Source organism: Ammospiza nelsoni, chromosome 11 (genome assembly GCF_027579445.1).
Source record: "Ammospiza nelsoni isolate bAmmNel1 chromosome 11, bAmmNel1.pri, whole genome shotgun sequence".
Taxonomy (NCBI): Eukaryota; Metazoa; Chordata; class Aves; order Passeriformes; family Passerellidae; genus Ammospiza; species Ammospiza nelsoni.
Genome location: NC_080643.1, coordinates 12,799,153 through 12,818,761, shown reverse-complemented (window position 1 = coordinate 12,818,761; position 19,609 = coordinate 12,799,153). Strand labels below are relative to the sequence as shown.

The window sequence follows — 19,609 nt, the reverse complement described above, 5'->3', positions numbered from 1 at the left end:
AAAAATTTAGTGGGTCACTGAACACTTCCACAAGTAAACTCTTCTTACACTACTTATAGAAGGCAAACTCAAAGATAACTGCAGATCAGCTGAGACAAATTTAGTGTAGACTGTTAAAAGTGTCTTAATTTAGTGAATATTAATTTAATTCTGAAGGTCTCAACAGAGCCACTGCAACAGGATGTTAATATGAACAACCTTTGTAGAAAACATTTTTCTCCTCCTAATGTCTATCTCTACTTGATTCAATAGTCATTACTGTGAACTGTGTGCCAGTGTTCAAGAGATCATTATTGCTTCATTTGCTTTGGTTTGTTGTGGCTTTTTAACCTGTTCAAACTCTGGAACTTCTGCCTGAGTCAAAACATGTGACTAAAAGTAGCATTTTCCAGTGGCAGAACAAACATCTGGAATTTTTCTAGGAAAACCCCAGCTGGCACAGATGTCACAGGGACCATCCTAATGACACAGGATGCAGAGAACATTCTGGAGGCACACAGGAAATATTTTGGCTGCTTTGTGTTTCATTGATCACAGCTGCTACAGAATCCATCTGAAGATGTTACAAGATGCCCAAGCAATGGCAACCCAAGAGGGGTTTGAGTCAGGATTACACCAGAACTAACTCCAGAACTGGGAGCTACTGGTAAAATCCTCAACTTAGGAGACAGCTCTGTGCTAAAGGGACAACATCAAAATGTCACAGGTAGTCAATATTGAACTCTCCCTTTATAGGGATGTTCTTTATATTACATTTCTGACAAATAAGTTAAAACCATGACAATAACATTGTAAGGTATCATAAATGAAAAATAAACAGTTTCACGCAATGCTGGATGAGTACACTAATTACATGTATTTAGGGTGAAATAAAAATGAAATTGAATTCATATCATAGTCCAGTTTAGAATTCCTAGGGTAAGTATGTCTAGCCTTCACAGAATTCTTTTATACTTTATACCCTATATACTTTTACAAATTAAAGTAGTGGCACTATGCCTTTCTAGGGTATCACATGGACACAGGATGATAACAGTCCCTCCGCTGCATTTTGAGAACTTTAGAATAAAAAAAATGATGGGGTTCATTTTCTGACAAAACCAAACTACTCTTGACATGTTTAATGGACATATATTGCCGGTCTGTATTTTCAAATGTGTGAAGAACTTGTAAAACCTTAGAGAGATCAAAGCAGTTTTCATTGAAACAGCTTTAATTCACAAACCACCAACAACTGTGTGGAGCTGGTGAAAAGGTAAAAGAAGACAAATATTTCTCTTAGAGGAAAAGTCAGTAATACTGCTGCAATTTTTCTTAAATAAAAGCAATCATGGTTGCATTTATAATTATAAAGCTTGCTATTTTCTAAAGCTGGATAGACTTTCAATGTTAAAAATATGTATTGGTCAAAAACTCAAGAAAAAAATTAGTTCTACTCCAAAAGAATAAGTAATTGTTCTTCCTCAAATGCTGATTGTGTTTCACATGCACTTTGTCAGAATTTATCCTCACAAAGAGTAAAATCAATTTAAATACTGCAGTGAAACCACCTGCAATGGAGCAAAGGATGAATGGTGTTAATCTAAATAAAATAAAGGATGGACTGGTTTTAGGAAGAAAGACCATCTTACATTTAAATTACCATTTTTTAAATTAAGTTTCTTTGTAAACAATTAATGAAATTCAGTACACCATTTTTATTCTCATACATTGAACCGAAATAAAGTCACCGTAATTTGGCTCTTGACAGCTAAATCCACAACATAATTTGAGGTTAGTAAATATGAAAGGCTATCACCTGAAGTAAAATGTGAGGTTGTGAAATGATTACTTCCTTCAGTGCTTTTGAAAAAATTATTCTCAGAGTACTTGATATTGGTACCTATCATGGGTTATGACAGACTTTGTGCACACTTCCCCAAAAAAAAGCCAAGACGTTGCATGTTCTCCATCAAACTCCTGATCAACTCAAAAATAGCTCAAAAATATGCCTAAATTTTTATCTTCAGACCTTTCTTCCTCGGAGAAATGACTACTGTGAAAAAAACAACTTTAATTCTACTTACATTTAAAAAAACAGCCCTCCCCAAACAAAACCAACAACAAAGAAGCACAGCTCCCCAGGGCTGCACTTCTGCAGCAGGGGGAATCAGCATGCATTACTTCACAGCAACATGTTCTGCCTACTTAGCTCTTTAGTATATAAAGTCACTTCATCAACCCAATTATTTCTTTTTTTCCCTGTTTTTCCCCCAAAGTAGCTCTAAACTACTTTAAAACACCTTCATTAGAGAAATGATTCAACAAGCACTGCTGCAAACCATGGAAATGTAAAAGCTGTTAAAAATGTATTAAATGCTGTCCATGCCACAAGGGTACTAGTGTAAAATGACCTTAAGTTTAAAGGCTCCCTATGAAGGCAGAACAGTATCTGCTCTGCTTCTCCTAATGAATAACAAATGGGCCTTCACAATTCATTTAGCTCAGTACAAGCTGCCATTACAACCCACTCTGTTTTTTTAACTTTGTGGCAATGTATCATCTTGCCTGACTCTATGTCATCTTCTTGAGGGTCACCAAAGGTATGTAACTCCACTCTCAATAATGAAAAGAAGGAGGAAGGAAGGAGAGATATGACAAATTTTGACAAAGCACCGACCAGTCCATTCTGATATACAGTATCACACAGTGAGGCTCGTACTTCCTACACAAAAATGCTTCCTGAACTGCAAAGAAAGTCAGAATTTCACTGACTTTTTGAAGTCTTCAAAAGGATACTGCTTTTCAATTAATAACTAAAATAAAACAATACCTGGAAAATAATACTTTGGCCTTCTATTTACTTTCTCTTGATTTTTGTTATGCCCTAAAATATAATCTCAATCTGAGCATTTAAAAAGGAATTAAAAGGGCACAAATATTTATCTTTATTTCACAGATATTTAGAAACACTCACTATGTTGCTATGGACAATTAGCCTTTTATCCAATTTTAGCTGGTAGTTTAACTCACTCACCCTAAGGTTTTAATTATCCCCTTACTCTGCATGCTCAGGCCTCAACTCATGCAGCTGGAAATCTGCCTCAGTGATGTTATAACCTTGTTAATGTAACAAAAGAGGAGTTTACTTAAAACTGTACTGACTGTGGACTTAAGCCAAATTTACTTGAAAGAGGAAAGAGACTGTCAAAAATCCTACAATAAACACAGAAATGCAGTTCTTTCATAACCTTCACCTTAATTCATACAGACAAGCAATTTACATGTAAGTGGATTCATATGGCCTGTGAGGGGCCTCCTCTCTGGACTATTCTCCATACCCTACCCTCCTCTTGAACAAAAAAAAGCTCCAACAGCTCACTTTACAAAAATGGCAGAGTATCTGCAATCTTTTTTAATCACAATAAAACCTAATTAGGATAAACATTTATAAAGCTAGTCAGTATCAATAAAAGCAGCATAATTTCACAAAGCCAATTTCAAAAAAGTTCATCTAGTCCTTCGTTAAATACATATTTAAATCAAGAAAGGTTTTATTTGAAAAGTGGAAACTTGTACTAATGAGGTAATAGTTACATTAACCTTAAGTGGAACTTGGCTGTCAGATACTGATATCCCCTATTAATTTACTTACTAAATTACAGGAGGGATTTCCTAAAGTCATTGGTTAATTAGATTCATTTTTAGACTAGATATTACCAAAAACCTACATTAGACTAAACAAAACATTACAGTATTGAAGCGTTGAAGGGAGATTATTCTGAGAGAAAAAAATATAAATTCTATTTCTTAATAGAATTGTGAAAATCCTGTAGGTAAATTTCCTTCCTGATTGGACCCTTGTAGTACTTTTTTAAGAGAGTAGTGGGTATCTGGGTGGGATCCACAGACACAAGAACAGGAACAATGGTTTCATTTCAGCATCAGTTGACAAAATAATCCAGGTGGGCACAGAGGGTAATGGGCACCCAAAACAAAACTGGAAAGCAGTCAGGTTTGTTTCATGCCTGCTGCAAATTCAAACATTTTTCATTAGGAACTAAAACTTTTCCTTTAAGCTCATGAATGTCAGAGTATTTTCCACTCTGCTAAGAGGGTATCAGGTTGCTGGATGTTAGGTGATGATCTACCCTCCTTCTTGGGCTGCTCTTTAGGTGTTAGGTAATAATCCCTGCGTTTTGCTACTGAATTCACACCAGCCCCAACACCAGCTCCTTTAAACCTCATAGACATCAATTGCTTAACTTTTATTTACTGACCACACAGGAAACTTCTCAAGGTAGGCATGGAAGAGATGGATGAATTTGTCCAGCTCATAGAAAATAATTCACAAGTTAACAAAATGACAGTATTCTGAACTTGGGGGCTTTCAGAATGGGAGTAAAAGCTCCTTTTAGTTTAAAAGCTCTCCCTATCAACTGTGCTTAAGCAGCCTCTGGGACACAGTTTGCCATAACATGCAGACAGGTGACCACAACTACCACAAAGTCCCCTCACACAAAAAACCCTTCTTTGGCATTTTCTGCTCAGTACCTATCTCTGCTCCCTAGCCATAATAAAGGCAAGGCCTTTGGAAACCAAAATAACAAAGTAGCACATTTAATGACTGTCTCTGTTAGACCAATCTACATTTCACCCTCCCACCTAGAAGGTGAGAATCATGGGAGCTGGTTTTCAAACTATGCAAGAACTCTGTTGGGAAGCAGAGAGGAATAATCCATCATAACTAGAATGATTTTAGCAATATGGTCATCATCAAAGTCCTGTGTGGCCTAATTTTGGTCAGAGCTGAATGCAACAATGATAAACTGCATGTTTGAGGTAGGAGTGGTTAGAAACTGGGAAGAGTTTAACCACAAAAAAGTATTTTACATTTCTAATCTAAGCCAATAAATCATCATTTCCTCTTCAGCATCTGCACATTTACAAAACTGAAATTAGATGGGTTTTGAGAAAATTATTAAATATGAGGGGAAAAAGTATATCAAACCTTTCGCTTGCATCCCCCAATAAAACTTTTAGCACTAAAATGTAACACAATAAGCATAGTACTCCTACTAAAATTATGCAAGGTTCTCTACAAAAGTAACATTTCTATTTACCAACAACCATAAAATCTTTCACTAAAGATATTCTGTGTAAGTTTGTACTGTCACCCAGCTTTTGTTTCACCCTGAAAAGTTTTTCTATTCAGTGGAAGCCACTTGACCCCAAGGAAGCAAGCCAAGGTGTCCTTTTAAGGTGATGTTTATGCTGAACAAAACAGCTTGACTACAAGACTTAGCACAGACTTATATAATGTACTTTATTAAACAGGGGTTTTCTTTACTGAGATACCTTGATACACTGCACAGCAGCATGGACTTACTTTGTTCACAATCAGAGAAAATTGAGATGAGCTCATCCTGATTTTCACTGTCATCACATAATTCACGATCTGTTAGTCTCTGCTAAACAGCAACACAGCACTGGAAGGAGAGGCGCTGTTCCTTGAAAAGGTAGTGCTTTAGCACATTTTTGTGTCCTATGTCATATTTCACCAATGATATTTGAAAAATTATTTTTGCTGCAATGCTTCTATATTCACATTGTTCAGATAGTGTTGACAGTCATAACATCATGCATGTTTTTATTATCTTGTTTATTACAGTTAGGATGGATGGGAACCCGTAATACCTGGCTCTGTATTGATAAAGGGGATGGATCAGTCTGGTCAGGGTCACAATCAGTAATCTAGACACAGTCCAGTGGGAGGGCAAAAACACCACCACCACAAGCATGTCTTCTCCTCCAAAAGGCAAATTTTTTACTCATTTCAAGATAGAGGTACAGACCTCTAGGAGGACAAATTCTTATTCAACATATAGAGTGACACCTGTAAAAGAGTAAAAGTTACTTATGGTCTTGCAAGCAGAAGGGTTGCCCTGTGAGCTCACGCCTTACAAAGCGCAAGAGAAGAACTATCAGTGAACCCTCTTGGACAAGAGAGCACAAAACTTCAAGCACACCTTGCACTTACTACACAAGAGAATACAACTAGATGGAAGTAAGGAATGGGAATTTGGATGGTTTTCCACAGCACAGAAAGAAGCATTTGATTTGCTGGGGCCATGGGGAGGACTAAGGAAGCACAGAAAGAAGGGACCAGTGGATTTACCCCACAGCACCTTAGGAGTAATGGGAAGGCAGAGAAAGCTGATCAAACCTTACCCTTCTGCTGATAGGAAAACTGCTCCTGTTTGCTTCTGACTCTGCTCTCTCCTAACCTTGTAAGACCTTTTCCTTCCAACAGAAAACATGCATTTCTAAGCACATTTTCTATTTTGCATTTTTATATGACATTAAAAAAAATCCACTAGTTTAGTTTAAATGATCCAAATCTTTAATACTTCTTTGCTTCTCCATCTTCAAAGATGTGAGTTTACATTAAGTTCAGCATTATCCCACTGGGGACACCTTCAGCTCAGAATTCCTATCATTGAATTGCATGGCCTGCGTCTCAAGTATGCAAGATTTGCCACTTGAAAAAGGGGAAAAAAAAAACCCCAAAACCCTGACCCATCATATTTTGAGGCTTAAAATGCAGGAACATCTGCTAGAATCATACTGAGCTGGCTAAGGTTAGGACTATGGGAGCCTGCAGTTGATCAGTGCTGCCCTAGGTGTCACGGAGGCCAATGGGAATTACACTAAGAGGGTTTCAGTAGACAAGGGCGTAATTCAGTCAGCTTTAAAAAAGTCCATGAAACAGAAGCCTAACTTTTTCTTTTTTTTTTTTTTTTTTTTTTTTTACTTTCAGCCTCCTACTCCTTCCTTTCTGACTTTTGAGCCATTTGCTCTTTTGAGTGTATTATCAGAGGTGGAGGCCTCTACATTCCCATGCTGGCTGAACTTCCAAACAAATGCCATCCTATCTAATAATTTTTACCATCATTATTGTTTTACCTAAGAAAAGTATTTTTAAGGTCAGTTTAAAACATAGTATACACAGCTTTTCGGCTTTTTCAAGATCACTAATTGCAGGGTACCATCTTTTCTATTACTTATATTTTCTAACACTACAAATAAATAAATTATGCAATAAAAACCAGATAAAAAGTGTTTAATACTTACTAGATAGCATATTAACTTTTTCTTCTTTATCTAGAAGATTGCTAAACTGGTCAGTAATTTAAATTCAGATAAAAATAACAAATTTAGAAAATGTTAACCCCTAACATACTTAAATATAAAAAAACAGAACAGCATTTTAATTTAAAGAGACTGATTTAAAAGGAAAAATAAAATAATGAGAGAATTAAAGGTAATGATTTTCAACTGCAATTGTTTCTTCACATTTTCATTCACATTACAAAAGACTAGAACACTCTGCATCTCCACATCCTTCAAGCAGTTTGAAACACCTGTAAACCTGAAACACTGTTAATCCTGGCTGTCTTCTAAGTGGTTAAATCACTAGAGAATGTCATGTAACCGTCATATCTCACTTATAACCTGCACTTTAAACCAATTATTTTGTCACTTACATGATCTTGTAAATCCACTTATCCACTGTAGAGCAACAGAAGACACAAAGGCCATTCAAAGCATGGCCATTGATTTTTTCATATTCTATTAGTGGACTCAACATAACTGGTTCTTAAAAATTATAATTAAAAGGGGTTTGAAATCATCTTATCACTACGTGTGTTTGAGTGAAACTGAGCAGTGTGGGAGGAAAGAGCTGATACTACAGATGGAAAATAAATTTCAGGAAGACAGGTCAAGAACAACAACCAATAAAGAAGTCCATAAAGAGCCAACTCTTGTCTATGAATTTGTCTAACCCCTTTTGGGATCAGCTGATGTCTCTGTGGAAGCAAGCTCCAGAAGGTCAGCAAGTAACCACTCCACAAAGCAGAACTTGTCCCCTTCAAATCAATCACTGATTCACTACAGCAAGTGCCTGATACTCCTCATGCTGGGAGATCTGGCTAAACTCCACACCGAATTTATGCCTTCCTTTCTGAGTCTTCAAACTTCAAACATATCCTCCTCTTCCCCCTGCCTTACCCTCCCCAGACTCACAAGTCTTTTAAGTATCTCCCTCATAAAGCAGCTGCAGGATCCCCTTGCTCTCTTTACCATCCAGGTCCTGCTGAAAGCAATAAACCAAAAGAAAAGTATTGTAAAATACTTTATTTTGGAAAATTGGATAAGTATTGTAGAATTTCCAATATAAAATGTTTGCTGGAATACTGACTGCTAGTTTTCCATTGAAGTAAGGTACCAGAATGGGTAAAGAACAATAGCAACAAAACTAGAAAACGAAGTGCACTCCTAGGATATAGATTGGGAATGACCACCAAATTCTCTTTCTGCCTGGCAGATGCCTCAAATCATGTGGATCAAAGGAACCTGAGACAAAACCCTTATGAAATTAAGAAAACAAGCCAGACTTGTCTTCTAGCTCAGAAAAGCATGTTTAATTATTAAAACCATAATATGCATTGTCTGGAATATGTCTGAACTCCTGGTTTTCCCTCAGACAATGCCTCTGTGTCATAAGCACTGCTACCTTTCCATAAAAGAGAGGAAGACATTATCTCCCTGGAAACACTTGGAAAAGGTTGCTACTGCCCTCTCCCACTGTCTAAAAGGGACAAGAAACAATGGGAGAGGATCCCACTTCCCTTATTTGAATATTGATATAAAAGTAGACAAAACATAGCCTCTCATACTAGAGTTTGTAGAAATCCTAAACTGATCTTACTAACCTTCAACAGCAGGTGACAACCTATTTTGAAAGTAAATTATGACCTTAAAAATAATAAATTTAAGAAAAGAATTTTTTCCCCGTGCTGATGAAATTTCTAACATTTTGAATCGTATAGAATAAAATCAAAGTATACTATCCTTTAATCTGAACATAGGAACATCAGTAGCAACTTGGTGACACTCAGATGTCTTTAAGAGAAGCATTGACAAGTAAACAGCTCACTCATTCTATTCTCACAGAGAGAAACATTTTACTGCTTAGAGCCCCTTCGTTGTTTACAAAAGAAAAACATCTTTTCATTTTAGTCAAGAAAGCTTCTGTTCCAGAGAACAAAGCCTTCATTTGGCCTTCTCTAATCTTTATGGTGTTTGCAAGTTGGTGTCAGAAATGTTAGTCAAGGCATGCTGTGTTACAGGTCTGTGGGGCAAAAACAGTCACAAGAGACTTTCCACCCAAGTTAGGAGACCACATTACCATTCTAACTACTTCCTATGGAAGTCACAGTTGTATCAACATCCTGCTGGTTTGTTTGTATTTAACTTGGGATATGACTCTCTACACTCTCAGCATGAATCCTACAATTAAATTGAAGCAGTCCACAGGTTACTAAAAAACAGTCTAGTGTTCTGCATTTGAAATGGTACAATTTGAGACAATCAACTTGCTATCTGAACATATTTATAGTATACATTACCACAGCTGCAACAAGTCAAAATAATCTTTCTAATAAAATTATTTTGAAAAGGACATTTCTTCCTGAAAATTATTTTTTCTTTACAGCTATTTATACACATTCTGTTATCTAACCTATTGAGTAAAGAAATGTTAAAGAATTCACATTAGAGAAATAATCATAGATATCCTTCTCTACATATAAGCTGAAATACAGCTGGAAAAGTAGGGGAAAAAATTCCTTTTTCAAGATAATACTTCATTAAAAATATAAGAAATCTGAAACCCTTGTGTTTGCTTAAACTTCAAAGAGACTCATTTAATGTCATGTATCCACCACTGCTCATTCAGCCTAGAACTATAACCAAGGTTTGTACTGGCTATTTTTAGAATGCACTAGCATTTCAAAAGGAGCATAAACTAAGCAACACCTTTTAGTTTTAGGTGTTTTAGTGAAACACCTCAGGTTCTAGTGTAGGGAAGAGAACTGATTATCTCCCTTCCTGCTTTTCTTTTGGAAAGATGGGTGCAGGGGAATGTTCTGCCTGGCTGTAACAGAGAAAGCAGGCAGGTCTGTAGGGAAGCCATCCTTTAAAGTGGTTTAAAGAAGCGAGTTCCACACATTTCAAAGAGCAGTTCCAACCCTAAATCACTTTGCCAATTTCTCCTACCTTGCAATATTCCTTTCCTCCTCCTTCATGTTGTATGGAAGAAAGAAAAAAAAAAAGGAAATTAATGTAAGGACTACATGCAAGTAGAGTCCCTGCAATTTCATCAGGGATTTCTCTGTCAATAAGTGTCATGCCTCTGGCCTGTGCTTGCCCTGAACAGGTGAATTGCATACATAATTACTCTGAAACATTCCAGATGCACTGGATTTACTACTCACACAGATATTTCAGAAGCCCTTTTCACTATTGCTGTACCCACAGCAACGAGGAAGAAACCACTCTCCTGTGGGTGTCAGAACCTCTTAGAGTTGAGCAATTAGGACATAAATAAAGGCAAACATGTTGAGTTCCCTCCCAGGTGTCAGTTTCAGACGGTGATGGATGGAAAGAGTAATCGGATAATGTAAGGCAGGGACATGAGCTGATTCGTCCAGGTGCTGGAAACACATCTAGATAGATTCTCTGGACATCCAAGGGCTCTTGTCAGAGCTCAAACTCCTGCTGAGCTGCTACACAGATGTGAAATCCCCAACTTCTACTCCAGTAAAATTTATAGATGGAAAAAAGGGGTATATCTGCCGAAAACCAGATGGATGGTAAACTTTCTTATACTTGTGCCACAAGTACTTCATAAAGCATTTTGACTTCTGTACAAATTCTGACTTTTTAGTTTTACATTTTACACAGTCTTCCCCTTAGGCTGTGACCCCTGACTTCCAGAATCCATTCAAAGACCCTCTTCATCCCTGCAATACCCTGAAAAGTCCACTTGAAGCCATTTGCATGCTTTTCCATGCCTGAAGCTCTTGCTCTACAAGGCAGGAGGGCACCAGTCAGACCTGGTGACAGACAAGGGGACAAAGCACGCTCTCCTCCCAGCAGGACAAGCTTCCTCCTCACCCTGTGGAGCTGCTCCTGCCCAAACCATGGTCCTGCACCCAAGACTGGCATCTAGTGGCAAATGCAAGTGCCCTCTCCTTCTCTGGCAGAGCACTGAACCACTGACCCAGCAGCAAAGGGCACTGTGTGTTCAGCACTTATGCTCAGAGTGGCAGCTGCTGGGACTGAATGCTTGGCAGAAAAAAAAAAAAAAAACATTTTATCCCCTTCTTCCCACAGCTTTTTCATCCCTGACTATACACAGGTGCTTTTAAATGAGTAAATCTATTGAAAAACAAATAAAAGCAATTTCCTTCTATTATTTTCAGTGAAAGAAATCCCTTCCTTTAAGTATGGTCACCATGTTTAATTTTATACTGTCACTGTAAGAAAGTTACTGCAAAATCTATTTTAAAGTATATTTTTTGGACAGCACAGTAATGTTCTGTTTTTGTTACTGAATAAAATAACTAGTAGCAGGGTTTTTCTTAGGAGCTCTTTAATGCTTCATTACTAACCATCCAATTTATTTCACATAAGGGAAAATACATTTTCTTCTGGAAATTTGTAGTGAATTTCAGGGCAAAGTCAATTCCAACAAAACTGATTTAGCAATACCCACAGGTGATGGCATGAACTCTATTTAAGGCAAGGAAATTGCCTTTCAAACGCTTGGCAAGAATTCCGAAAGCTTCAGAGCAGTGAGTATGCCGAGTTAACAGAGGAAATACTCAGTAATTAACAACTAAATCTCAAAAATTAAGACTTGTCAGATCTTCAGGTCAAAACACGAAGCGCTGTCTTTTGGGGGATGAATCACACGGCCACTCACTGAGTGCAGTGTTTGCCACATGTAACTAAGTCACTGAAAGATCATCAAATTAATGCAAAACCACAATGAAATATTTTCTAACCTTGTACTTAATAAATAGAGTAAACATCACAGAAAAGTAAAGATTTTCAACCAAGAAAACACTTAATTTTGACAACAAAGGAGAGAGCTTGGATGTTAGAGTTTGGTATTTTCTTTTTAACTTTAGAGGTTGCAGTTGAAGATAAAATGCATATAGTTTAAAACTTGAACTTACAACAAGAGTGACAATTATTTTTATATCTTTTCAACCACATGTCATTAGATTTTCTTTTATGACTTTTGGCTCTCCAGGTCAAACTTTATATCTTCCAAAGGGAAAATAATTTCAACCATTTCTAAAAAGATGATCTGTCCCATGGAGCAAAACCCACTTCCCATGAGGGCAGGCAGGCATTTATTTCACATACATATATACACAAGGCAATTTTAATATTATGTAAATACTCATTTATCTATCTATACAGCTACCTAATTTTGTTACAAGCAGGTTTATGAGTTTTGGAAGGAACCACCACACAGGAAAGGAGATCTGTATGAAAGCACTGTGGTCATGGAAGTATGCTCCACAAATATGGCATTTCTGCAACATCTGACAAACCTCCACCACATCACAGCACTGAAACTTCTCCTACCCTCAACCTCTTCATGTTACAAAATGAATAAGCTTTTCTAGGCAAGCCTTGTGAAGTTCACAAGTAGGAGCACAACCTCCTGAGGACTCTCAGAAAACAAAAACAATGTCTGGAAAAAGCAGTCTTAGGATATAATTCTAACTACCATAATTAAAGCTCAGGCCAACTGAAATATTTCTATGGATGATAAATAAATTTCTTAAAAAAACATTACCATGGATATTGTCACACTATGTAACAGATTTTTTTTTTGAAGTATCATTTACCAAAAGTGCATTGATTTTTGCTTTATGCTCAGACACAGAAAGAACACAAAGCAACAAGACAATTAGACAAAATGATGGATTTGAACACATGCTGCATTTTACTGTTAACATGTATGCATAACTTCCATTAATGTCAGTATGAGTTATGTGTGCACTGCTAAAATAATATGACCATAGCAAAAATATTTCCTCCAGAACTAATATAGTAATATTTTTAATAGACATTTAAAAAAAATAAAAATATTTGAAAATTAACATGCAATTGCAACTCCTTCTTAAAACTTATACTTTCAAATTCTTTAAAATAAATCTTATTTTTTTTCACAAATTGGCATCAAGTTAAGAAAGAATTGATTTTATCAAACTGCCTTTCATTTAATGGGTACTTATCTTGTTTCCAGTTCATAAAAACCAACCAGATATGAATAAGACTAGGCTGCTCTCCATTTTTATTCTAAACTTTCATAAATAACCAAATTTATATGGGGACAAGAAATGACAATTGAAGAAGTTTTCTAAAACAGACAAGTGATTGTGGCCAGTAAATTAAGATGCATCTTGACAATGACAGCCAGACGGGCCCAGAATGCAGAGTTATGGTTGGAACTTGAACATAACATAAGCATAGGAAATCATCATGAATGTTCTTAAACACACTTCATGCCTATTTAACTGGAAACTTGTAGACAAAAACTGTAATCACTGGATATTGATTTTTTTTTAAACAACAAATAGAAATTATTGGTCAATGCTTCCAATTAATAAGTTACCTTGAAAAACAAATAAGCTCTTTGCTAATGAGTCTTTCACTTCTAATACCACTCACCCAGCCCTCCATTCATAAAATACAACAGCTTTTGTCAAAACAAGTTCTACATCACCAGTTTTTGCCAACCTTGTTTCCCAGATTGTTCTGTGAGGTTCTGTGTACCAAATTTAAAAAGTGACATTAACTGAATTAGAGATTTTTCCTTTATTTTGTTCAGCAATTATTAATTATGATAAAAAATAAATAAATATCTTATGATTAGGACAAAAGAAAAGGCACTTGAGGAAACAGACCAAAGCACTATACAGAAAATAGATAACTGGCACTGAGCATCTGAGTTATGATGGGACAATTAATATGTACATATAACTTAATGTTTTAAAAAATCTTTTTAAATGTATCTATTATAAAATATAATGCCACATAGTATTCTAATTCCAATTCTAATTCCATTTTTCTGTAGGGATGTAGATCTCATTAAAGTCAAAACCAGAAATTCTTTAGATAACTCTGGAAACATTTGTGCTTCCATTACATTGAATTTCTGCACCTGTTTTACCTGGCAGACATTCTTAAAACCCACTTTTATAAAACCTTGCTCACTATGTGACTCCATTTCCACTTTCCCTTATTTACAATAACATTATGAAAAGCATTCTTTCTGATTATTTCCCTTTCTTTAAAATCAAGGATAACTGTAAAAATTGACCTGAAGTTATATATGGCTTCCACTCCCAAAAAAACTGTTTCAAAATTACAACTGTGAATTTTCTTTGTTGAATGTTAACTACATAATTATCAGCCTAGCCAAGTCATAGCAGGTTCATCCTTTTTTGCCAATTTTAAAGATCATTTCTGAGCTTTAATGCCCCATAATTATTCTATCTAAAAAATAGATACTTATTTTTCTTTCCATGGAGGAAGTTAGATTTAAATTATATGTCTCTTCCTTTTTCATTCTGAACATATTCACAGGGGGAGAGTGTATGCAAAAATTCTTTGTTAGTTTGGAGGTGTTTTTAACTAATTCAAAGAAATAAGCTTTGCACCATCAATAGAAAGTTAATAACTCCCTTCCCTTGCATGTGACACTAGCAGAGATTCCAGCACTGCATTCCCACTGAGAGATGGGGCTTTAGATTTTCAGTTTCTCACAGAAATTATACAGTACTGATACTTTTACTTGCACCCAACAAAGCACAACTTACAAAAAATGTTGAGTACTTCTAAAATCAAGACTTTTGCACTTCTGTGCTTTCAAAGGGATTTAAGTGTCTTAAAACTATTAGAAGTCCTTAGATTGAGATTTAAATATATGCAGAGAAAAGCCAAAACATCAAAAGAAACCCATCAAAACTTTCTCCTATGGCAAAAGCAGTTATTTTCTTTTTTTCCCCTAGAAATTAGAGAAATCAAGATACTTACTTCATTTCTAGAATTTCTTCAAGCTGTTTCCTTCGCTCTATTCTCAGGTTAGCCAGATGTGCTTCTTTTTCAGCCAGAGACTGCTGTGTTGAGGCAAGACGGGCTTTGGTAGAATCTAATTCTTGTCTGGTCTTCTCCAGTGCATTCATCAGCTCTTCTACCTGAGAGAGAGGACATTTTCAACTCCATATTCTTTACAAGAAGAAAATATTAAATTCATATAAATACAGGGAGGGGAAAAACACACTAAAGGAATTATTTTCTGTAAATGGCTGCTCAAATTGCTTTCCATCAAAACTGTTTTAAAAACTGACAGTAGTGTTTCAAAACCAAAAAGAACCCTCAAAGTTTCCGTGAATCCATTAGCAATGAACAATATTTATACAAAATGGAGCTAACACCAGAAACCTATTTAACCTGGGCCACTGCCATATATAGATACAATTTATAAATATGTCCTGCACCATTTTTATTATTTAAATTCAGGGTGGTGGTAACTCATCATAGAAGTTATTCCAGAAATTGTAAATTCAGCTATGGATGCATGTTTCATTAACCCAAAAGTGTTAATGAAAGTCCAACATTTTTCATGAAGAATGCACACCTTTGCAAAACAGGTTGCCCAGGGAAATTCTAAACTCTCCCGTCCTTGAGTATTTTAAGATTTTGATTGAATGAAGCCTGAAGAATCTGATCCAACTTTGAAGTTATTTCTGCTCTGAGTACAGGTTTATAGCGCATTGCCTCGAGTGGTCCCTTCTAATCAAATTATTCTGTCATCCTGAACTTTAAAGGTCTGTAACTGCTCTAATAACAATCAAGTTCTTTTCCTCCTGATAACTGTGAGAAGCTCTGAAGCATGAAGTGTAGGAAAGTTGTGGTGATCCCATTTTGACATAGTGTGGAGAAATGTCATGGAGAAATTTAAAGAACAGAGAGAATATAATGACACCTGTCTGGCAGCAGAAGCTTTATTTGTGGGGTGGAGCATCTTCCATAAATGGCCTCCAGTAACCAGTATGACAGTGGGATTTGCCCCTCTTCAATGATACAGTTTACATAAAGTGAAATAGGTTGTTTTTAGTGAGACAATGATTTGAATAATGAATGTCCTATTTCCTGTATGTTCTTTCTCACCTCTTTGTCCAAATATTACTATTTTATAAACTAGAAAACAGTTCAGGAAGAACCTCTAAATGAAACAAAATGTAACGGGAAAGAGATATATTCTATTCATCTGTGTTATCCAAAGCATTGAAAGGAGTTAAATTTTGCTATGAATTGAGAAGTCTGACCAAATTCCACAATGCTCTTATCATGAGTGTGGCTACTTTTCCCAAGCTCACGCTCAACTCTTGTTCTCTAAAGCCTCCTAGTAGGCAATCAGTGCTTATAAGCCATTTTTGTTTCAATTCCAATATAAATGGGCTTCTATATAAAAAGTTCAATAAATAATTCAAATAAACAATAGAGTTGTCATGAATTATAATGAGGACCATTTGCTAATGACACACTGATTACTCCTTCCACACCACCTCTACAAGCACTCTAAACAGATCAATTAAATACTAGAACATGTCTGATATGAATGCAGATCAGAATTACCAACAGTATTGAAACTACTGATGTTCAACCTTCCACTCAGAATGTAAAAGCAGTGTAATGGTGATATCAATGAAATGGCAAGGAGTGCAACTCAGAGGACTCTGCAGATGCAGGATTCCACAGAAGAAAGCAAGAAGAAAGATGATGACTTGAGATACCTTTGTAAAATGACTGTCTAGTGAATGTTCTTAGAAGCAACAAAGAGAACATATACTTGAGGGAAATAAAGAAATAAAAAAATTGGAATTGCACTTGAATCCCATGAAAAAAAGAATTAACAGGCCAGAAGGAAAGAGATCATATTTCTTTGAAAAAAGATTCAATTTCTAACATAACACCAGGTACTTTATATTCTGCTTTAGTGCAAGATCATATACCCATGCTGCCTTCAACAATGACAAGACTCAACTACTAAAACAAAGGATGTTTCTAACTGTTTTCTGGGTTATTTTCTAGGCTTTTCCTTGTACCATTTAAAAACTGCATCTAGTTTCTGCTGAGCATCCACCCTACCACTTAATTCCAGAAAACAGAGCTTATTGAAAACTGTAGTAGGATCAGAACAGGAAAGTCATTAATTCAGACTCCAGCTTTGAGACAGTATCTTTAAACACCAAGACACTCCCCACTTGCAGATTTGTTGGGCAAATGAGAATGTAAAAAAGTAGAATTCTTGAACTTCTGTATTTTTAGTATAATTGTGCACCCTTTCCATGTTCTCAATTTGGTACCCAACCTGATGATTGACTGAATCCTCACCCAAGTTCATATCACATATATCACATAATTTACATTTCAAAACATTTAAGAGAATTAAAGACTTGTGGAAAGCAAAGCTGTGGATTTGTTAATGTGTATTAGTAACACACTCTTACATTGCCAGACAAAAGAGATCAAAGTTTAAAACAAAAGGGAAAAAAACCTTCAAAACTTAAATCTGAAAACTTTTTCAAACCACAAATCATTAACATGTGTCGACTTGAAAGTTTTATTTGCATTTACACTTTCAACACATATTTGCCAGCTAGTTCTTCCTTCATTTTTCAAATATGGCCCAAGTTTGTGGCTGCACATTTTCCTAGTTAATTGTCCTACTAACACCTACAGCCAAATTCAACTGGCAGGCATGTGCACAAGAAACTGATTTTTTTTTTTTAATCTATTCCTATCAAATGTAAATGTGTGAATGTTGAAGCAGCACAAACAACCCTCTCACCATGTTAATTATATAGCTATAGGAGATGGTTTACAAGGGAAAATTAACTTGAACCACTGAAGGCAGTATTAGAGATGAAAATTTTGGTTTCAGGCAATCCCTGCCCCAGCTCAGCAGCACCGCCTGGCAGGGGCAGAGGCACTGAGGGCAGTTCCCACCTGGAAGCTGCTCCCTTTTCCCAGCCCTATCCCTCAGTGTAAATGCTCCTAATCACAAACTCTGCATGCTTGGAATTCCCAGGAATACAAGTTTTCAGAGTGAGAACCTCAGTGCATGCACTTAGCTCAGGAATATTCTATGCCCTGAATATGTTATTAGCTGGGCTTTCTTCCCTTTTGCAAGACAATGGCCTCATTTTTATCCTTTGCATTTTGTAATAAAAACCTTTTTTTTTTTTTCATACTTTCAGAAAGAGCTTAACTGACCTCAGCACTTTGAGGATTTTATTAAAATCTGCACTAGAATTAAGTTTGCATTTCAGAATGGCAGAAACCCAGCAAACTAAACTACAGTAATTGTTTCTTAGTTTAGAGTCTATTTTCAGTGAACACTTTCTATTTGTACTGCAGTTTCACATTTTTAAGTGCTATCAGCAGTGTTTCACACCAAGATAAGAAAAACAAAAAATGAATGTGGCTGAAGAATACATCTGCGCTACCAGATGCTGCAAATTAAAGGAGGTTAGAGTTCAAATGAATGACAGTTTATTAAAAATGCCCCGGAGCATTCTTAATTCCAGATTGGATTCAGCTCAGTACAGCTCAGGCTAACACAATACTGCTCCAGTTTGTGGGAATGAGGAGGGGGAGGGACAATTGCATGTTTTTTCTGTTCAAGTATAACATATTTCTGCAGGATGACGAAGAGCTGGCAACATTCCAGCAGTCAAGGTTAGTATGGTTAGTACTACTACCTTTAAAGGGTTGGCAGTTCATTTTGGCAACAATATTGGTGATAAATACAACAGTTTTGGATTTCCCTGACTTTTTCAAGTATCAGTAGCTACACAAGAATTTTGTACCTATTTTATTTTAAAACCTAATTTTGTTTTAGCACACAGACCATTTAGGAATTTTATGGAGTAAAAGGAAATAAAGAAATCCATTTATTTAAAGATTCTTTTACTTTAATATTAAAATATTAACCATTAAGTTTTTAAAAGTTTAACAAACAATTACATTCATTCAATAAAGCTGGATGCCTTTTGATAATAAGTCGTTCAGTGTAAGAATCCATTCAGTTGTTTTGAAAGGGTTGGGTTTTTTTCCATTTCCTAAGGAAATGCCTTTTTTTCTCTACACCAAGTTACACACTACATAAATCTCAGTTATCTCCAGCTCTGTGAAGATTATTTTAATAAAAATAATATTTGGGGGTTTTCCCCTTAGATTAAGCATGAGATTGTAAAAAAGGAAAGACTATAATCCTCAGACTTTCTCTTTGTGGCTTTTCAACAATTTTATTCTGTCACTGGCCTAAGAGGACATAGAAAACACATTCACAGAGATGAGGGAAAGCAGATAAAAGCTGGAATGTGTACACACCAAATATCTACCCATCAGCTCTTTCAACTCTCAGCCTTTGCCATGCACACACTGCCCGTGCCTCACACAGTGAAGGTGAGTGCCAGGCATGCCAGGATGCTGTGCCAGCAGCTGCTGGCCATGCAGGGAACCACTTTACCTCATGGCTAATTCAATTATTCACCTACAGGAGGGCCAGCACCAGTTATGTGGACCTACTGCTTTTAAAACTGCCAGTGCTGTCCTGCAGGATGGTTTGTAAATACCTTGTTCCTTTCTGTTTCTAACACAGATTTCTCCAGTGGGCAACTGCCTCAAC

General features: G+C 36.2%; 1 protein-coding gene across 1 annotated transcript in view; it reads right to left on the bottom strand.

Annotated features, from left to right (window-relative positions):
* The window catches only part of ERC2 (ELKS/RAB6-interacting/CAST family member 2), a 353,494-nt gene that overhangs the window by 125,105 nt on the left and 208,780 nt on the right, over window positions 1-19,609 (bottom strand). Inside the window, exons 17-18 of the mRNA XM_059480170.1 lie at window positions 14,947-15,107; window positions 6,211-6,276 (exon numbers count right to left, since the gene is read on the bottom strand). Coding sequence (XP_059336153.1) covers window positions 6,211-6,276; window positions 14,947-15,107 — 227 coding nt within the window. The remainder of the gene's footprint in view (window positions 1-6,210; window positions 6,277-14,946; window positions 15,108-19,609) is intronic.